The sequence below is a fragment of the Petromyzon marinus genome, chromosome 2, assembly GCF_048934315.1.
Source record: "Petromyzon marinus isolate PM22_M1 ecotype Great Lakes invasive population chromosome 2, UKy_Petmar_22M1.pri1.0, whole genome shotgun sequence".
NCBI lineage: Eukaryota > Metazoa > Chordata > Hyperoartia > Petromyzontiformes > Petromyzontidae > Petromyzon > Petromyzon marinus.
In genome coordinates, this window is record NC_133668.1 from 2,893,593 (window position 1) to 2,912,771 (window position 19,179).

The following is a 19,179-nucleotide window of genomic DNA, read 5'->3' on the forward strand; positions in this document are numbered from 1 at the left end:
GCGAGGAATGCTACACAGGGCTCCGCTTTGAAGCGTTTATTTCAAAGCAGAGTCCTTTGGCATGTTTAGCCGTGTATTGTATTTCTTTGCCTTACTGTCATTCGAGCAGACTTACAAAAACCGCTCAAAAAATTATTTCGCAATGAAACGGCTGGTGATCTTGCGTTAAGTTGAATCGCATACATCCACACCCATTGACATCAATAAAGAAAGCTATGAATGAATCAATTTATTTTGACAGGTGACCTTTTTTAACATTCACAAGGGAGGATAGCTTTGTTATAAACATATGTGACTTATCTGTGCGGACAGGGGCTGTGTCGGAAATGTCTGAGTAAGAAACCCGTGGGAGTATAATAATTAACTGTGGTTCGTGTGGTCGGTGTAGATAAAGTGGCTCTCATTCAAGTCCCTCATGTGCAGCATTCTAATTATAGTGCACACAGGATTCGCGCTGGTGTGCTGCTGGCGAGAACCGCTATCGTTAGCCGCGTGCGAGGGAGGTCTCATTTTTCTGGCCATCAGTAAACAGCTGCCTTGTTCGCACACACAGACAAAGATCCCCCGTATTGCCTCAACGGACTGTTGGGGCAAGTGCTATTAGCGAGCACCTATGAAGGCCAGCAACGGCACACAAGAGTGGCCAGCACCATGCCCGACCGCCTTTGTCTCCCCAGTGACGATGTTTACATGCCATACCAGGTAGGGTACTCATTTGAGGCTGAGTCGATTTAGGGTAAGCCCAGGATCAGTTCAGATAATCGTCACTGGTGTTGACCATGAGCGGAAATCGAACTCGAGTCGTAGTGCAGCGCGCTAACCGCTGCACTACCCACCCACACCCAAAGATCACCCGTATAGCCTTAACAGACTGGAGCGGCAAGTGCTGCTAGCAAGCACCTATGAAGGCCAGAATGGCACACGAGGGGATGGGTAGCCAACACCACGCCCGGCCGTCTTTGTCTCCCTCGTGGCGATGTTTTTACGCACCGCACCAGGTACTCATTTGAGGCTGAGTCGACCTAGAGAAGGCCCAGAACCGGTCCAGGTAATCGTCACTCATGTTGGCCGTGAGCGGGAATCGAATCCAGGTCGCCAGGTTCGTAGCGCAGCGTGCTAACTGCTACACTGCCGCTCCCCGCACGCGGGCACACATGCACATGCCATCAGACCTCAGCTCGGTGAAGAATTGTTAAAAATCGGTTCGGCCGTTTACACGCATCACCAAAGATCATTAGCATATAACCGATAAGGGTCTGTGGAGCTGTAGTTGGCGTGTGTGTGTGTGAGAGAGAGAGATGGAAATCTTACAGCAACAGCCATTAATATAATTTGTTCTAGAAGTGTTGACAGTTACATGATGCCAATAAACGTGTAATTGATTTTAATTTTAATGATGTGCATTGCGGGTTTTCACACTTGGGTAAATATTCTCGTGAGGATGATTTCGGTAGGTGTTGCTTTCAAGGTCACGAATATTGCTTAGTTCATGCTGGGTTATTTTTTAAATGAAAGTCTTAAATGATGAAAACTTTTACACTTGCAATATCTGTTCCTCAGTGTGCTATTTTTAATGGCACTCAAAGTAAGTACTCACGCACATTTTTTTTAAACTACCAAACAATTAAAGATATACAGTGAGGGAAAAAAGTATTTGATCCCCTGCTGATATTGTACGTTTGCCCACTGACAAAGAAATTATCAGTCTATAATTTTAATGGTATGTTTATTTGAACAGTAAGAGACAGAATAACAACAACAAAATCCAGAAAAACGCATGTCAAAAATGTTATAAATTGATTTGCATTTTAATGAGGGAAATAAGTACTTGACCCCTCTGCAAAACATGACTTAGTACTTGGTGGCAAAATCCTTGTTGGCAATCACAGAGGTCAGACGTTTCTTGTAGTTGGCCACCAGGTTTGCACACATCTCAGGAGGGATTTTGTCCCACTCCTCTTTGCAGATCTTTTCCAAGTCATTAAGGTTTCGAGGCTGACGTTTGGCAACTCGAACCTTCAGCTCCCTCCACAGATTTTCTATGGGATTAAGGTCTGGAGACTGGCTAGGCCACTCCATGACCTTAATGTGCTTCTTATTGAGCCACTCCTTTGTTGCCTTGGCCGTGTGTTTTGGGTCATTGTCATACTGGAACTCCCATCCGCGACCCATTTTCAATGCCCTGGCTGAGGGAAGGAGGTTCTCACCCAAGAGTTGACGGTACATGGCCCCGTCCATCGTCCCTTTGATGTGGTGAAGTTGTCCTGTCCCCTTAACAGAAAACACCCCCAAAGCATAATGTTTCCACCTCCATGTTTGACGGTGGGGATGGTGTTCTTGGGGTCATAGGCAGCATTCCTCCTCCTCCAAACACGGCGAATTGCAGACATGATGCCTTGAATAAAGGTCAGTTTTCTGTGCCAGTTAAAAGGGTAAAACCTATTACTACTACGGCGAGTTGAGTTGATGCCAAAGAGCTCTATTTTGGGCTCATCTGACCACAACACTTTCACCTAGTTGTCCTCTGAATCATTCAGATGTTCATTGGCAAACTTCAGACGGGCATGTGTATGTGCTTTCTTGAGCAGGGGGACCTTGCGGGCGCTGCAGGATTTCAGTCCTTCACAGCGTAGTGTGTTTCCAATTGCTTTCTTGGTGACTATGGTCCCAGCTGCCTTGAGATCATTGACAAGATCCTCCCGTGTAGTTCTGGGCTGATTCCTCACTGTTCTCATGATCATTGCAACTCCACAAGGTGAGATCTTGCATGGAGCCCCAGGCCGAGGGAGATTGACTGTTCTTTTGTGTTTCTTCCATTTGCGAATAATCGCACCAACTGTTGTCACCTTCAAACCAAGCTGCTTGGCAATGGTCTTATAGCCCATTCCAGCCTTGTGTAGGTCTACAATCTTGTCCCTGACATCCTTGGAGAGCTCTTCGGTCTTGGCCATGGTGGAAAGTTTGGAATCTGATTGATTGATTGCTTCTGTGGACAGGTGTCTTTTATACAGGTAACAAGCTGAGATTAGGAGCATTCCCTTAAATAGTGTGCTCCTAATCTCAGCTCGTTACCTGTATAAAAGACACCTGGGAGCAAGAAATCTTTCTGATTGAGAGGGGGTCAAATACTTATTTCCCTTATTAAAATGCAAATCAATTTATAACATTTTTGACATGCGTTTTTCTGGATGTTTTTTTGTTATTCTGTCTCTCACTGTTCAAATAAACCTACCATTAAAATTATAGACTGATGATTTCTTTGTCAGTGGGCAAACGTACAAAATCAGCAGGGGATCAAATACTGTTTTCCCCCCACTGTATATTTTACACACAACTAATATCATACGCCATGTAAATGAAGCAACCATGAAGAGTTTGCCGGTTATTATAATTCCACGAATACGCCATAAACTTTAAACCTTGGTGTTGCACTAGGAAGCATCCTTCATTATTGTCACTCGCAAGCGCCGTAGCAGTGGCAGCGCGGAGAATCATCCCTTTCGTGAGATTGATTTCTGCGGTCCCCCCACCCCACCCCCTCCTTTGTTTTATCTGAATGAGATAATTACCCCCGATCGAGTCGGGTGGTCTCGGCGGTCCTCGGGTTGCTGGAAACACCTCGGCCTGTCAGGGCTTCACAGCCCACCACCACCTCTCTCTGCTCCCGGGGTAGTTTGGTTGCCGTGAAACACGCCCGGGCGGAGAAGAAGCGGCGAGGGTCGATGGGAGGGAGTGACCGCCCGCCACATCGGCGCCTTTGAAATATGGGATCGGAACGCTACTGTATGTAATGGATGGCCGGCGTGAACTCTCAAACCGAGCTCTATTTAATTTACTCCCTTAGCATCCAGCCCCCCACCTCCTCCTCCCCCCCCCCAAAAAAAAGGCAAACTATAAATGCGCACGCGCTAACGCACGCACACGCACGCGCTAACGCACGCACACGCACGCGCACACGCACGCGCTAACGCACGCGCTAACGCCCGCACGCACTATCATTAAACTGAATCACCCCTAATGGATAACATCGCCGGACGATTACACGATTTCCATCAGACAATTGGGCAACAACCAATTAATATACAGTGATAGATTTATTTATTTTTTTAGTGCCAGATACTCGCCTTGAAATTCAAGCCCAGAATAACAGATGAGCCTTCACGCGAGATCGGAAGAGTCGCAGTGAGTTGGGGGGGGAGGAGGGGGGGGGGTGTGAGCTCCAGGGGGTTGGACAGATTCCACTTGATGGATGCATTGTTGAAAAATGAAATGGTTCAACACTTACATGGTTCAGTAGTGTGAATGGAGCGCGATTCTGGTGGGGTAGTGGAGAGGGAGGCGTTGCTGGAAGGCTCTTAAAAAAAAGCTCGCCGTGAGAGAGGAGAGCCTTGGCTTCCAAAAACGGGCACCTTCTGCGTTCCAAGCTGCCGTGGTGCAGATGTGGTGAAAGGGGAGCGATTTGTGATTTCGAATCCCCCTTGTGTTGCCTTTTACATCCGCAGTGTAATTTCAGAATTGATTGTTATCGGATAGACGCGAAAGGTTTCATCTGATGAAGGAGTCCTTTATTGAAATGAAAATTGTCCAACGATGAGGGGGGGGGATGTTAATGTTTCCCTAAAAAGGTTATGGGAGGTTTGCAAATTGGAAAGGTGACATTTGTGGAGCAATAATTTTGGTGGAAATTGCATATTGTTAACATGACTTATAGCACTGTATTGTAATTGTTTTTTTTAAATTATTACTTGGCGTTATTTGTTACAGTAGAAATGGAACGTTATTTAGCATGGTGGTAATACAACAAAAGTTCAATGTTGTGCAACTCTTGCTTTCTTACGAAGTTTAGATTTAGAAGGTAAGGAATGATGTATATTATTTTTTGTCATCTATGTCATCAGTAAAATTTATAATTCTTGTTCTGAAAATTTCCGTCCGAAGTGTACGTGTGTGACTGCCACGTGCGGGTGTTGGCATCCGTGCACGGAGTCAAAAGTCCGTCAAACGTGTCTTTGTTCAAAAACTTTCAGGGTGCAACTCTCACTTTTAATGGTGGTCCCCGTGGCAGTGAAGGAAATTCCACATTGCCATGAAAAACCCACCGTGAACTTCTCGCAAAATATTACTCCTTTAATTTTTCTCCCGCGGAGGATGATGGGCCGAGTCAATTTCTAAACCTGGAATTGATCTCGCGGTTTTGAGGATGCCATTCGGGCACTCTCTCCGCCACAGCGCCGCCACCGACAGGTGAGAGGTGGTGAATGCCCCCGACAGGTGAGAGGTGGTGAATGCGTGTTTGATTCACCGTGATGCTTACTACAGTGACATATCATCTCTGTTGCGCTCGTGTGTGCGTGGGTGGGTGCGTGCGTGTTTGTGTGTTCCGTGCGGGCGCGTTCAGGACCCCGACCATGGCAGGAGGGCTGTTTGCCATCGACCGTGACTACTTTCAGGAGATTGGCACCTACGATCCTGGCATGGACATCTGGGGAGGAGAGAACCTTGAAATGTCTTTCAGGGTCAGTGGTTGCGCAACAGGCACTTTGTTTTCAAATGCACTCGGACAGTTTAAAAATTCACCTCACGGGCTGGGGGCCGGGGGGGAGGGGTTAACGCAGTAATTTGTACACATGAACAAATCTTTACTTCAATGGAACAAAGATAAAGTCACGTAGATATTATTTTGTTTTATTTTATCTACGTGACTTTACCGAATAAAACCAAAGAGTATGAATCCTTGCAGTCACGAAAGCTTCAAATCTAGAATGGAACGAAGATGTTGGCTTCAGATGGCTTTTATAAACGACGTGCGAAAGTGTCCACACTTACGCCGTATGCTTTCAGGTGTCCATCAGCGGAAAGTGCACTTGGCAGGTCTGATTTACGAAGAAGAAAAAGCAGCTAAGTTTGTTCATTTTATCTGGGCGTGGGCTGCAGCATTATTGGACTGCACAGCTGGTCAAGCGTAAAGCGAACGGAGTGGCATGCAAAGCCATTTCCCATCCCGCTTACAGTGTGGGTGTGTATGTGTGGGGAGCGGTAGTGTAGCGGTTAGCGCGCTGCGCTACGAACCCGTCGACCCGGGTTCGATTCCTGCTCACGGCCAACACCAATAACAATTATCTAAACTGGTCCTGGGCCTCCCCTAGGTCAACTCAGCCTCAGATATACACATAACCACTCGGTAGGCAAAGGTGGCCCGGCGTGGTGTCTGTGTGCTGTGCCGGCCTTCATAGGTACTCACTAACAGCACTTGCTCGTACATTCTGTTTAGGCTATATGGGGGGTCTTTGTAAATATATAAAAAAAAACAACTAAGTAGTTTCCACTTTAAATTGTTATTTGACAAAGAAGTTAATAACTTGGAGAAAAATTTATTTATTGTGAAGGAAACATGCTCATTAGTTTTTGGATAATGAGGTTAAAGATTCTCGAATTAAACGGACAAACAAGCACTTGAGTAAATTATACTTGAGCAGTCAACCTTAGAAAGTCCATTTGTACTCATTACTTACAGAATGGCGTGTATTGAAAGGTAATGTCTTTGTCAATATAAAAGAAAAACAACAGCAATGATCGGCTTGGAATTTACATGCTTTACATTATCTGCACATATATTCTCTACACTTCATTTGTATCTATGAAGCCAATTTGTACGTGGAGTAAAGCGGTCACTCAGTTGTTACCGCTCACGGCACTATTAATGGGACCGCAGCTCACATGAGGATAGAGCGACACTTATTCCGGTCTTGGGTCTCACCTTCACCAAAAGGCACTGACCAGTGTCATGAAATCGGGCTCGCCACCGCTGGCACTCTGGCACGCTGGCACGGGGAAGCCTTCATCCAGCGGTGGCTTGACAAAGGGGCCGTACATTAAACTAACAAAAACTATTTCTATTTTACCAGGTAAGGCCCACTGAGCTATGTAGCTTTTTTTTCCAGAAGTGACCTGACTGCAAATGATAGTTGAGCAAAAGAAGGCTCACCACGTGGAAATTATAGCAGCCAAATACTCTGAGCGTATGCTGATTCTAAATGCGGAGGGGAAAAAACTGGAAGACCCGTAAAAAAACACATGCATGCAATCACGATGAAAGAGAACACGCAAACTACAAATGTGCAGGCGTCGGGTTCGGATTCGAGCCCACGTCCTCCTGCGCGCCAGGCGGAGGAGATAACATCTCGCCACCGTGGCGAACGCGTGGACACTTGTTCGTGCGGCGGCGGCGGCGGCGGCGACGGGCGGCAGGCTGCCCCGCTCACGGTCACCGCAGCTTGGCCGAGCTCACGCTCCAGTGGCAGCGACACCGCGGCACGCCGAGCCAACCCTCGGCTGCTCTCCGTGGGCCGGGAGGGAGGCTGAAGGGCACGCAGGGACGTTGCGCCTGAAGCCTCGTCTTCTGCCACGCGCAGTGCGCAGCGGCGAGGGCGGTCGGGCTAGCGGCGAGCCCGACGACGCCCGCGGTCCCCCAGGTGTAGCGCGGAGAGCCGTGGAGTTTATAAAGCGCGGCACACTTGATTACGCTTTGCCTTCGCTGGTTGCCACTTGCCTTTACCAGAAATCCCTGGTTGTTTTCACGCAGGTAATTGCAAAGCCGCTCAAACCGCCTCCATGGGGATTTACCGTTTGCCCTTGAAAGTCATAGTATTTGTTTATCTGTTTTAATGTAAACCACCAATTCTTGGCTGCGCTTTTTTTTTTCTCTTGCATAGCGCTGCCTGAATGCATAACATCCGATTGTCATTCCTTCAGGCCGCTCCTTGAGTGGATGCTTCTAACGTGTCAGTGATCCACTCCCAACGTTGCCGCTGCATTGTTTCTGAGAGGGAAATTGACATTGCTTGCTTTTAAGCTGTCAGAAAGGGCTTCTCGCCTGCAGATTAAGACGGCAGCTCTTTGAAGGGAGGTATTTTTTATATATATGACAGGTTATGCAAAGAATCACTGCAGTTCACCGTTATTTGTTGCCCATATTCATTATACCTTAACCCAGGATACATTTAATTTCAGTCTCCTCGGGGAGTTACTCATGTGGTCCCAGCACTCTTGCGAAGCGAAGACACTGGTTTTGACTTGCGTAGTGAGAGAGAGCTGGGCCGGCGGTGGTTTGCGCACTGCGCTATAAACTCCCTGTCCTGACTTATTCCTGGCGAGGGCTTTAACACGAATGAGGAGTGATACAATCTTGATTTGAAGCTTTCGTGACAGCAGGAATCCATACTCTTTGGTTCTTTCGGTAATGCCACGTGGGTATAAAATAAAATAAAATTATTAAATTTAAAAAATATATATATATATTTTAATTTCATTTTATACCTACGTGACTTTACCGAAATAACCAAAGAGTATGAGGAGTGATACCTCAACCGGTGCTAAGTGTGGTGGTGAAGTATGGTCAAACAAACTCCCCCCCCCCCCCCCCACGGCATGGGGTGGCCCTGTTTTCCTTAAGTGGATGGATGATACGTTTTAAATGATACCGTGAATTAAGCGTACATCCCTTGTGTCAGTCGCTGCTACCGTCGGCCGGCTAGCTCTAAACACGTAACGTGCACGTGGAGAGTGGCAGTGGCCAGAGCCACGCAGCTCTGCGTCACCGTTCCTGTGGACCGCGGGAAACTCCTGGGGGGAGGGCGGCCGCTTCGTTCTTAATCCGGCGCCGATATGAAATAAAACGTTTTTTTGTTTGTTTTAGCCCAGATGGTAACTGCGTCTAACTTGCGGGACGGTTATTAATTTTTAATGCTGTTATGTTTCAGCGGAGTGAAAACAATGCTTTGAATTCGAGAGTGAAAAAAACACACACACACACAATCGAAATAAGGTCACCGTGAAGGTATTTGCGTTTGCCGCTTTTGCCACGTGATGGTCTTGCGCTCGCTCCCCGAGTCCGCTGATGGAGGTCTGCCCGGGGTTCAGGTTGCATGAGGCGGTATCCCCGGCGGTGGGGATTTCATTGCATATTGTTCTAAAACCGTTGAGGTTTAAAAAGGTCACAGACCAATTAAAATAAACCCTTTTTACTGCGGCAATGTTGCAGCGTTGAGTCAATGTTTATGGGCTGCTGTATCAGTCAATGAAGAATTCGATCAATAAGTGTTTATTTTAAAAGATCACCAGTTGCTTAAGGCAGGCCTTAAGGTAAAATACTGTATTGACTTGACATTTTGCAATTTACTTTTGCTTGTTGATACAATTAGTAGTTAAACTGTGCGTCGTAGGTTCTGAGAAGCAAAGAGAATTAAAAAGGTCAGTTTTTATTGAATCGCAGGTGTTTGCGAGTGCCCTTATAAAGAGGGTATTTATGCGCGGCTGTAATCTGATGCCGTTTTAAAAGTTGTGATTTTCAAAGTGACGTATTCGCCAAGTTATCTTTGCTGGTACGTGCAATGTGAGTTGTGCTGTGTGATCTAGCGGCTGTTGGCGAATGAGATGCTGGTATTGTTGCACAGGTGTTGGTAGACCTTGGGTTTTGAGTAAAAATGTGGATAATGCTCATGCCACCGTTTTCACAGGGTAGCTGGGGCTGGTCTAGAACTGGGTTTTTACACTTCTCGTGCCAAACAAATTACAGTGAAGGAAAAAAGTATTTGATCCCCTGCTGATTTTGTACGTTTGCCCACTGAGAAAGAAATGATCATTCTATAATTTTAATGGTAGGTTTATTTGAACAGTGAGAGACATAATAACAACAACAAAAATCCAGAAAAACGCATTTCAAAAATGTTATGAATTGATTTGCATTTTAATGAGGGAAATAAGTATTTGACCCCCTCTCAATCAGAAAGATTTCTGGCTCCCAGGTGTCTTTTATACAGGTAACGAGCTGAGATTAGGAGCACACTCTTAAAGGGAGTGCTCCTAATCTCAGCTTGTTACTTGTATAAAAGACACCTGTCCACAGAAGCAATCAATCAATCAGATTCCAAACTCTCCACCATGGCCAATACCAAAGAGCTCTCCAAGGATGTCAGGGACAAAATTGTAGACCTACACAAGGCTGGAATGGGCTACAAGACCATTGCCAAGCAGCTTGGTGAGAAGGTGACAACAGTTGGTGCGATTATTCGCAAATGGAAGAAACACAAAAGAACTGTCAATCTCCCTCGGCCTGGGGCTCCATGCAAGATCTCACCTCGTGGAGTTGCAATGATCATGAGAACGGTGAGGAATCAGCCAAGAACTACACGGGAGGATCTTGTCAATGATCTCAAGGCAGCTGGGACCATAGTCACCAAGAAAACAATTGGTAACACACTACGCCGTGAAGGACTGAAATCCTGCAGCGCCCGCAAGGTCCCCCTGCTCAAGAAAGCACATATACATGCCCGTCTGAAGTTTGCCAATGAACATCTGAATGATTCAGAGGACAACTAAGTGAAAGTGTTGTGGTCAGATGAGACCAAAATGGAGCTCTTTGGCATCAACTCAACTCGCCGTGTTTGGAGGAGGAGGAATGCTGCCTATGACCCCAAGAACACCATCCCCACCGTCACACATGGAGGTGGAAACATTATGCTTACACACCGCATCAAAGGGACGATGGACGGGGCCATGAACCTTCTTCCCTCAGCCAGGGCATTTAAAATGGGTCGTGGATGGGTATTCCAGCATGACAATGACCCAAAACACACGGCCAAGGCAACAAAGGAGTGGCTCAAGAAGAAGCACATTAAGGTCCTGGAGTGGCCTAGCCAGTCTCCAGACCTTAATCCCATAGAAAATCTGTGGAGGGAGCTGAAGGTTCAAGTTGTCAAACGTCAACATCGAAACCTTAATGACTTGGAGAAGATCTGCAAAGAGGAGTGGGACAAAATCCCTCCTGAGATGTGTGCAAACCTGATGGCCAACTACAAGAAACGTCTGACTTTCTGTGATTGCCAACAAGGGTTTTGCCACCAAATACTAAGTCATGTTTTGCAGAGGGGTCAAATACTTATTTCCCTCATTAAAATGCAAATCAATTTATAAGATTTTTGACATGCATTTTTCTGGATTTTGTTGTTGTTATTCTGTCTCTCACTGTTCAAACAAACCTACCATTAAAATTATAGACTGATAATTTCTTTGTCAGTGGGCAAACGTACAAAATCAGCAGGGGATCAAATACTTTTTTCTCTCACTGTAAGTGGTGTCTCTGTGTACGTTCTGATCTTTAAAGAACCGCTTTTATTTCCACAGTAGAGCTACTGGGAGAAAGACAGATATCCCATTTCATCCCCTTTGATCAAACTCTCACCCATTGCCAGCCCTCAATTTTCCCTTCATTGAATCGCGTCTTGAGCCGTGGTTGTATTGATGACACCACGTAAGCGAATCCGTGTTGTCTCCCTCTAACAACAATGACACATTGTTTTAACATTTGCCCCCAATTGAGTATTTGGCTGCTATAAATGTGCACGTGATAAGCCACTTCGTTGAGCTATCATTTGTGGGCAGGTCACTTCGAAAAAAGAATAGCTTAGAGGGCTTTACCTGGTAAGACAGACATTTTTTTTAGTTTGATTTGTATATATTTTCTGAGCGATTTGTTTACCTTTCTTATACTTTGCACTCCTATCGTGTTTTTGTATTGTTCGTTGTTTGTAACGTTCTGACCCGTCCCTACTGGGCATCTGTGGAAAAGAGCTTTATAGCTCATCAGATTCCTCCATTGGAAATACATGTTCTGATTCCGAAACAAAGTCGCCCTACTGGGTCGGTTCAAACTCCGCGTAGTCCTCTCACATACCCCCCCGCCCCCCGCCTTTACGAGGAGACGGCGCTGTCTGCCCCCCCCCCCAACCCCCGACTATTACCACTCCGCATCTGGTCCCTGCCCGGTTTGTCGGTGACTCGGTGTCCAGATGCGTTTCACGTGCGGCCACTCTCTGAGTTGCTCCGTCCCCACCTCCCCCTCTCGTGGCAACACCACAAGAGGGTGTAGACGAGGATCCTGGGGGGTTGATTCCCATCTTGATAGACCGTGGCGTTCGCCCTCCCCCCCCTCACTGAGCTTTTATACGCTGCCTCCCTTTAAGCGAGGTCATGCCACGAGGGGGGGGGGGTGCGTGCGTGCGTGTGGCGGCACAGATCTGGCAGTGTGGTGGCTCGCTGGAGATCGTCACGTGCTCGCACGTGGGTCACGTGTTCCGCAAGGCCACGCCGTACACCTTCCCCGGCGGCACGGGACAGGTGATCAACAAGAACAACCGGCGTCTGGCCGAGGTGTGGATGGACGAGTTCAAGGGGTTCTTTTACGTCATCTCTCCCGGTGAGACTCTTTTGATGGCGAATCCCGCGGGTGATTTCCCGCGTGTTCTTTCTCTCTTGTCTTCCGGTGAAGAGCTTCCACGGTTCATCGGATTCCTCCAGCATAAATAAAGATTCTGATTGTGGTGAATGTTAAATGCCTGCAAATGCCGGTCGTCGCTTTTTTTTTAAATCTATTTCAGAATGAGAGTAACCGTGTTGGCACGTAAGTATGTATTTGATCATTAGCTTAAGTCTTGAAAGGAATACGGTTATGTAATGTATTTAGCCTGTGTATTCATATTTTCGTATTAACCTGTGCAAGGTGCGGACCAGCTAATCGGTTGTGTTAGAATTGCCTGGTTGTTTTTAACTGGGGTCAGGATCAGCACATCTTTAAAGGCTCGTAAAATGTGTGTGTGCGTGTGTAGTGTCAGTGCAGGCGGTAAAAACTCGCAGAAGAAATATTGAACCTTGACACGTGCGGTCTCATTGGAACCACAATAACTGCCCTGAGGTTGCAGGGCAATTCAATAGGTTGGTTGACTTGGAGAAACAATGTGTTACCTGTGAACGCAAAATTTAAGCAACTTCAAAGATTATAGCAATGCCATTTGTCCAATTAGCCACGTAATTTTAGGTTCCTGAGATCATTGGTTCTTTCGCATTAAATAATTTATGTTTACAGCTGATATATCTCGTGGCGTGAGTGTTTTGATGCGTGCAGATAACTTCATATTTACAAAACTAAATCCTTTGGCGGCAATAGGCGGATAAGAAATTACGGTGCAGAAATCCCATATTTCTATTGACAATCGGCCTTTGAGGCAGTGGTGTGGCATGTTACCTGCGGTGCTTTGATTAATATTTCATTCGCACCAGCACAGTGGCTGCCTGCTGCACTGAGTAATCTCCATTGTTTGAAAACAGTTTGGTTGTCACTTTGCAGAACACAACGTCTCATCCTGTTAACGAATGAAATGCGCGTGTCTTCCCCCCCCCCCACCACCTTTACTCAGATGAATGTGTAGCGTGTGCAGCCTTTTCTTCGTCCCGAAAGACATGCACGCGCAAAAATGCACAAATTCATATTTTTCAATTCGATTGAACTAAAAAGATAAATGCGAGAGGGAACTTCCAGAGTGCAAGAAAGAAAATTGGCAAGCAGCCGTGATATATACGGTCACATGATTCCCACGCTGTGCATTCCCTTGTCGTACGTAGTAGCGCTTCCGCGCGGCTATATTCTGACCCGCCCCTACTGGCCATCTGTGAGAGAAAAAAAAGAGTTTCACAGCTGGTCGCATGACTCCAAGGCTAAATAAAGACTCTGATTCCGGATCGCTAGCCGTCAGTCATTGCGCTCCTTTCGCGCTTCCGAAGGAGCGTGACATTTCCACGCCGAGATTTAAGAACCCAGCCCTAGTTGTGACACGAGTGCGAGCTTTAACCAAACAGAAGGTGGCATCTAAAGTGCAAACCAGTTAATCTTAATGATGTGGAAACACAGCACCACATGCATAGTTGTTCACTGCAGGCAGCCATGATGCAGTGTTGGCTGTTAGGGTCGCAGTCTGTGGTGGCGCTTGAGTGTGCATCAGAGTAATGTCGCTTCCAGGCTCATGCATAATGCATTTTGAAATGCACTTGGTGATAAATCTCCAGAACAGCAAAGAAAGCTACAGAAATTCATCCTCATGTATTTGAATTTAAATGACTATGAGGCTCGGTATTTTGGAGTTGTACATTGAAGATCAATAGCCCGTGTCCATCTACCGCCGCATTGCTATTCACCCGCCGCCCCCTGCCCGCCATTAAGAATTAAACGGTAAGTATTCCGTCACCGATGCATTCGCACAACAGATTCTGCGACCACGCCACGCTGTTCTCTCTTCACGCGGTTTCCTAGGCGTCACGAAGGTGGAATACGGTGACGTCTCGGCACGGAAGGCCCTGAGAAAGCGGCTCAAGTGCATGCCCTTCTCGTGGTATCTGGAGAACGTGTACCCGGACTCTCAGATCCCACGGCACTACTACTCCCTGGGCGAGGTACCTGACGCGATTGTCGCTGCTTCACCGCGCATCTGAAAGAACGAATGCCCCCCTCCCCTACCCCCGATGATGCCATTCGAAGCGAGGAGGCTGTCGTGTGCGCGGGTGTTCATGGTCCCAAGTTTTGCTGGATTTTAAAAAAACCCGTGGGCCAGTGCATAAATCGGTGCCCACCTGGAGCGAAAACATTTCAGTCTCGCCGATTTGTATGGCCGATGAGATTTTAATTGTTTTCTTGTCGACTCGTTTCAAATGGTTATCGAATTATTTGACTGTTCTTGGTCCACGCAAATACATTGGAACCACTTATGGATTATGGAACCGCTGACATTTTGAAACCACTTTACGTTTTGCCGCCTCTGGTGTTACCGACAAGTGAAATGTCTGATCTGGGCTCATGGACTATCTCAATGGGGATTATACACAGCGGCAGAAATCATCGCCCCCCAACTAATAGATGAAGGCAAGTGCTGAGTCGCCTTGTGTCGCTGGACAGGCACCAGCTGCCACTGGTGGGCTGGCCTTCGAGTGTCTTGAGATAAGATGTGACTCAAGGCGATTGCGTCGATAAGGCATATTAAACAAGCACTTTATAAGTGAAAATACTATAATTGTTATTATGACCTGCATTATGTGGACTCAGTTTAGATCAAACTAAACTATAAACTTCATTAGACCTCCTTTGCCAGTACCAAAATATAATAATAGGGTTTTTCCCCTTTTTTCTGGCAACAAAACTGAAACCTTTTTACGAGGAATCATGTGTGCATTAACCACAATAATTGTGGTTATCAGAGTGTGTGTTTTATTGCATTTTGACCACAAGTATTGTGGCTAATGCACACATGATTCCTTGTAAAACGGTTTCAGTTTTGTTGCCAGAAAAAAGGGGAAAAACCCTCTTATTAAACTATCAACTATTTCTATATTACCATGTAAGGCCCACTGTGAGCTATCTGTCTCTTTTGTAGAAGCGACCTGGCCGCAAATGATAGCTCAACGAAGTACCTCCTGCATACCGGGCGAGGGAGTTAACATCTTGCAAATGTGGCGCCCCTAGGTCAACTGGCCATCACAACCAATCGCATTGATGCCATGTTCATCACTTCCCTCCTGCCATCTCCTACAACTGCCACGCAGTCTACCTCCAAGGCCCTCATTCGCAATCTGGCGAAAGAAGTTCAACACACATACACACATACGTATCACTTATTTGGTGGCCTCTGGGTGCCTATCCCACTGCCGGCCTCCGTATCTTGCACACGCAACACACCCATCGCAGCCGCCTCCGCCTGATTAAGCCCACAGTGCCACTATTGACAACTCGCCCCCGCATTATTCAGTACCCACATTAAGGCGGAGAGCACATTAATTATTAAGGAGAGAAGCACACGCCATACATCCACATTGTGCGCACGCCACGTGTGTATATCTCACTTGCTGGTGGGCCCCCGTATTAAATCCCGCGGAGGGTTATTAACCTGTTTTACACGCGGGGAAAAATAATGCGCTCCCTGTTACATGCGCGACCGAGGGAGAAATTGCGATCTCCCCCGGAGAGCTTGGGCAGCATTTAAATGTTTTATTGTTTCATGAGACTTAAGTAATTGAATGAACTAATGTTATGTATAAAAGCAAACATTAAAACAAATAAGAACAATAACTCCATCCCGTGGGGGAACTGTTTCATGTTGGGTACTGTTATTAGAAGAAGCTCATCATGATTGATGGGCAGAACGCTTTGTAGTGTAATGAAGCATCCAATATTTCAATTACTCGCCCGCACTGGCCCTCATCACGGCAGGACACAGCAAATGATGAAAATAGCCCCTTGTTATGTAGGCCCACAGACACACGCTACCAGAAGATATTAAATATTAATCAAGCTGAGATTACCGGCCATTTGAGAAGTGGGAAACGGGTTATAATCGATTTAGTACCAGTAGAAGAAGAGAATGAATCAGACCCTAATAAGATTTTTCAGGCGTACAATATTTCAGTAAATCAATGTGAAAAGGCTTGAATATTTTACAGGACCTTGCCTCTCAGTTAATTGTCTTCTGACCCGTTAAGTAATGACTGATGCGACAGCTGCATAAAACACATAAGCTGTTTATTTACAACAGCAGTTTGTCACGTGATGTAAAATTAATTTTGCATTCATCAATTTCTATTGTGGCTCACAGATATGGCTCTCCCTGTTGTGGCATTTAGATTTACAAATGATTAATGGGACTTTAAATACCACTTTTAATACATCTTAACCTTAATTGTAATTAGGAGGTCAATTAAATTGTTTTTTTTTGGAAGCAGTGAGTGATAAAATTACTATCCGCATGAGACAATCTCTGGAAGGATTCATTAGGATGCATCACTTGGAGTGGTAATTCTTAACATTTGAATGAATCTCAACTTACATATGTGGCCCCAATTATGGCTTAGTTTATTATTTGTACCATTTATTACGTGCCATAATAAATTGAATCATCTCAATTAAGCTACTTAGTGTTTATTAACAATAATCCAGGCCAGACGGTGCTGGGGATAACTCACAATCACAAGGTTACCCTTTCCAATCCCAGTTGGAGATTGATTCGGCCCTTGATCCGTTTTTCTGCTTGTAAAATGACTGCCTTTTATGTAGCGTCAACAGTGTTGTCTGATCGACACAATAAACTCCACCATGGGAATGTGAGATTTCCACTGTTGGCTCAGGGCTGCCAAAGGTGATGACTTTTGACTTTGAGCAGTGATGTATTGTGTATTTACTGTACAACCACGTTGGAGAAAACGATACCATAATTACCATCATGTTTGCTTTTTCAACGTGTCATAGGCATCAATGCTTTGGCTGTGGTCTCTCAGCTTACTGGGATCTCATATTTGTCATTCGTTGGCATGCCTTACCAATTGTGACTGTATGAGGACCCAGAGTAATAATACACACTCTCGGCTTTCATAGCCGTCCATCTCCAGGTGTTGCTCAATGCTTGTGAATGCCTGAGAGTGCCTGACTTGAAGACCCGACGGCTGATAGATCGAGCGGCATTTGCCAGTGAGTAAATCTCCCAATTTAATAAGCCTTGCATAAGCGTCATGAGCATAACGGTACAAAGCAGAGGGTGGAGGGGTGGGGGGGGAATAACTCTGCAGCCAAAGTCAAACAACACAGCCAGACTCACTTTTGCCTCAACCACTATCAGCATGAGCCCCCCCCCCCCCAACCTCTAGCCCCCCCCCCCTCGTCCCAACATTTCGTCACAGCTCTGGTGACATTGCCTTTTGATAGGGGAGTGAAGGCGGCAGATAGTAAATAAGCGAGCTTCACATGATAAGTGGAACAAACAGAGAGCAGTGGTAGGAATGGATAACAAATGCGGGAGATTATAAATTACGCATGGTTTGAGCGATCTCAGAGAGAGCAGCCGAGGGCAATTTAATGGACGTGCACTTGGTATAATTGATATAGGAGGACTTTGACAGCAGGTTATGGATTCAGGAGTTTGGGCAAAGTGGCCAAGAGTGTGGGTGGGTAGGAAGGGGGGGGGGAGGTGCAAGCCGTGGCAGCCGACGATGCCTTGATGTGCGAGATGTCACGTGCGGGTGCTGCATCACATGCGCGGAGGTCATCGAGGACGGCGCTCCTCAGCGGGGTGGCGGTGTGTGTCGGCCCGCCCGGCCTCCTGCGGGAACGGCTTCCGTGGTGAGCTAGGGGTTTAAAAGCCCCCCCCCCCCCCCCACCCTCGCCAGCGGGGACTTCCAGACACCTTTGAACTATTTGCACCGCCGTTACATGTACTTGAGATTTGAGATATGTGGTGCTGCTTCAGTGACCGTGCGAGTGAAAGCGTCGGCTCGGGGGCGGGGCGGGGGGGTCGGGGGCAGGGGGCGAGAGGGGAACGCGCGCTGAATAACGGAGCGCCATCGGGGGGGGGGGGGGGGGGGGTCCCGGCGGGGTTGGGTTTTACTGGTCGGTGAACTTGCCCCTCGACTAAAGCTGCACCCCGAGTAATACAATTCTGGTAGAAGCGGTGAACCTAATCGTCCATTTACTTATTTATTCTCAGGCCGTGTACGCTTGCACTTAAGCTGTAAGAACACGAGGCCACGTTTTCTGGATCAGTGGCTCGCAACTTGATTCCTGGAGAAGGTTTTTTTTTTAGGTCACTTTTGTGGATCAAAGCGAGTTTTCTGTTTAGCGATGTCACGGGGTGACCTGGCCGTCTAAGCCATTACTTTGTTGGATTTAATTACCGGCCTGTCCTGTCCGAATGAATTAAAATCCGTATCGCCGGTACATTGCGAACAACGGAAACTCGTACAGCGGTTCACATAAAAACGCCCAAATGTAACCCGAATCCGTAATACGTTTGGCGACATCGCCATGCTTTTCATTCAGAACATGCTTAAATGAGCGCGTTTAAAAAAAATGCGCGGCCGCAAACTTCGTGACCTGCTTCTACGCTCACATTCTGTCAGAGCCGCGCGCAATAAATAAAAACCACCAATGACTGTCAAATATACACGTATCCTGGTGGCACGAGTGGTCTCCACCCGGCTACCCCCCCCCACCTCTCCTGGGTGACATGGAATGGCTTACAAAATTAACAATACAATTGTAGCCAGCTGCATTTTTCAAACGCCATACGAATGTGGATGAAATGTAAAACGCATTCACCTGGTTTGTTGACAAAGGTGTGGTTACCCTAATGTGATAAGTTTATGAAAAATATACTTTGTGGTTGCTTTTGTTTTTTGTCTTCAGATCAGGAACATGGAGACAAACCAGTGCTTGGACAACATGGGAAGGAAGGAGAATGAGAAAGTTGGAATCTTCAATTGTCATGGCATGGGTGGGAACCAGGTAAGAGTCTGCAGCTTTACTCACTGGTGCCT

At 46.6% G+C, this 19,179-nt stretch overlaps 1 protein-coding gene across 3 annotated transcripts in view; it reads left to right on the forward strand.

Moving 5' to 3' along the window:
* Positions 1–19,179, forward strand: part of LOC116949498 (polypeptide N-acetylgalactosaminyltransferase 13) — an 85,745-nt gene that overhangs the window by 57,387 nt on the left and 9,179 nt on the right. For all 3 annotated transcript variants that reach the window (XM_032966881.2, XM_032966888.2, XM_076069194.1), the window contains 4 exons: positions 5,399–5,516; positions 12,073–12,253; positions 14,141–14,280; positions 19,049–19,147. In XM_032966881.2, coding sequence (XP_032822772.1) covers positions 5,399–5,516; positions 12,073–12,253; positions 14,141–14,280; positions 19,049–19,147 — 538 coding nt within the window. The remainder of the gene's footprint in view (positions 1–5,398; positions 5,517–12,072; positions 12,254–14,140; positions 14,281–19,048; positions 19,148–19,179) is intronic.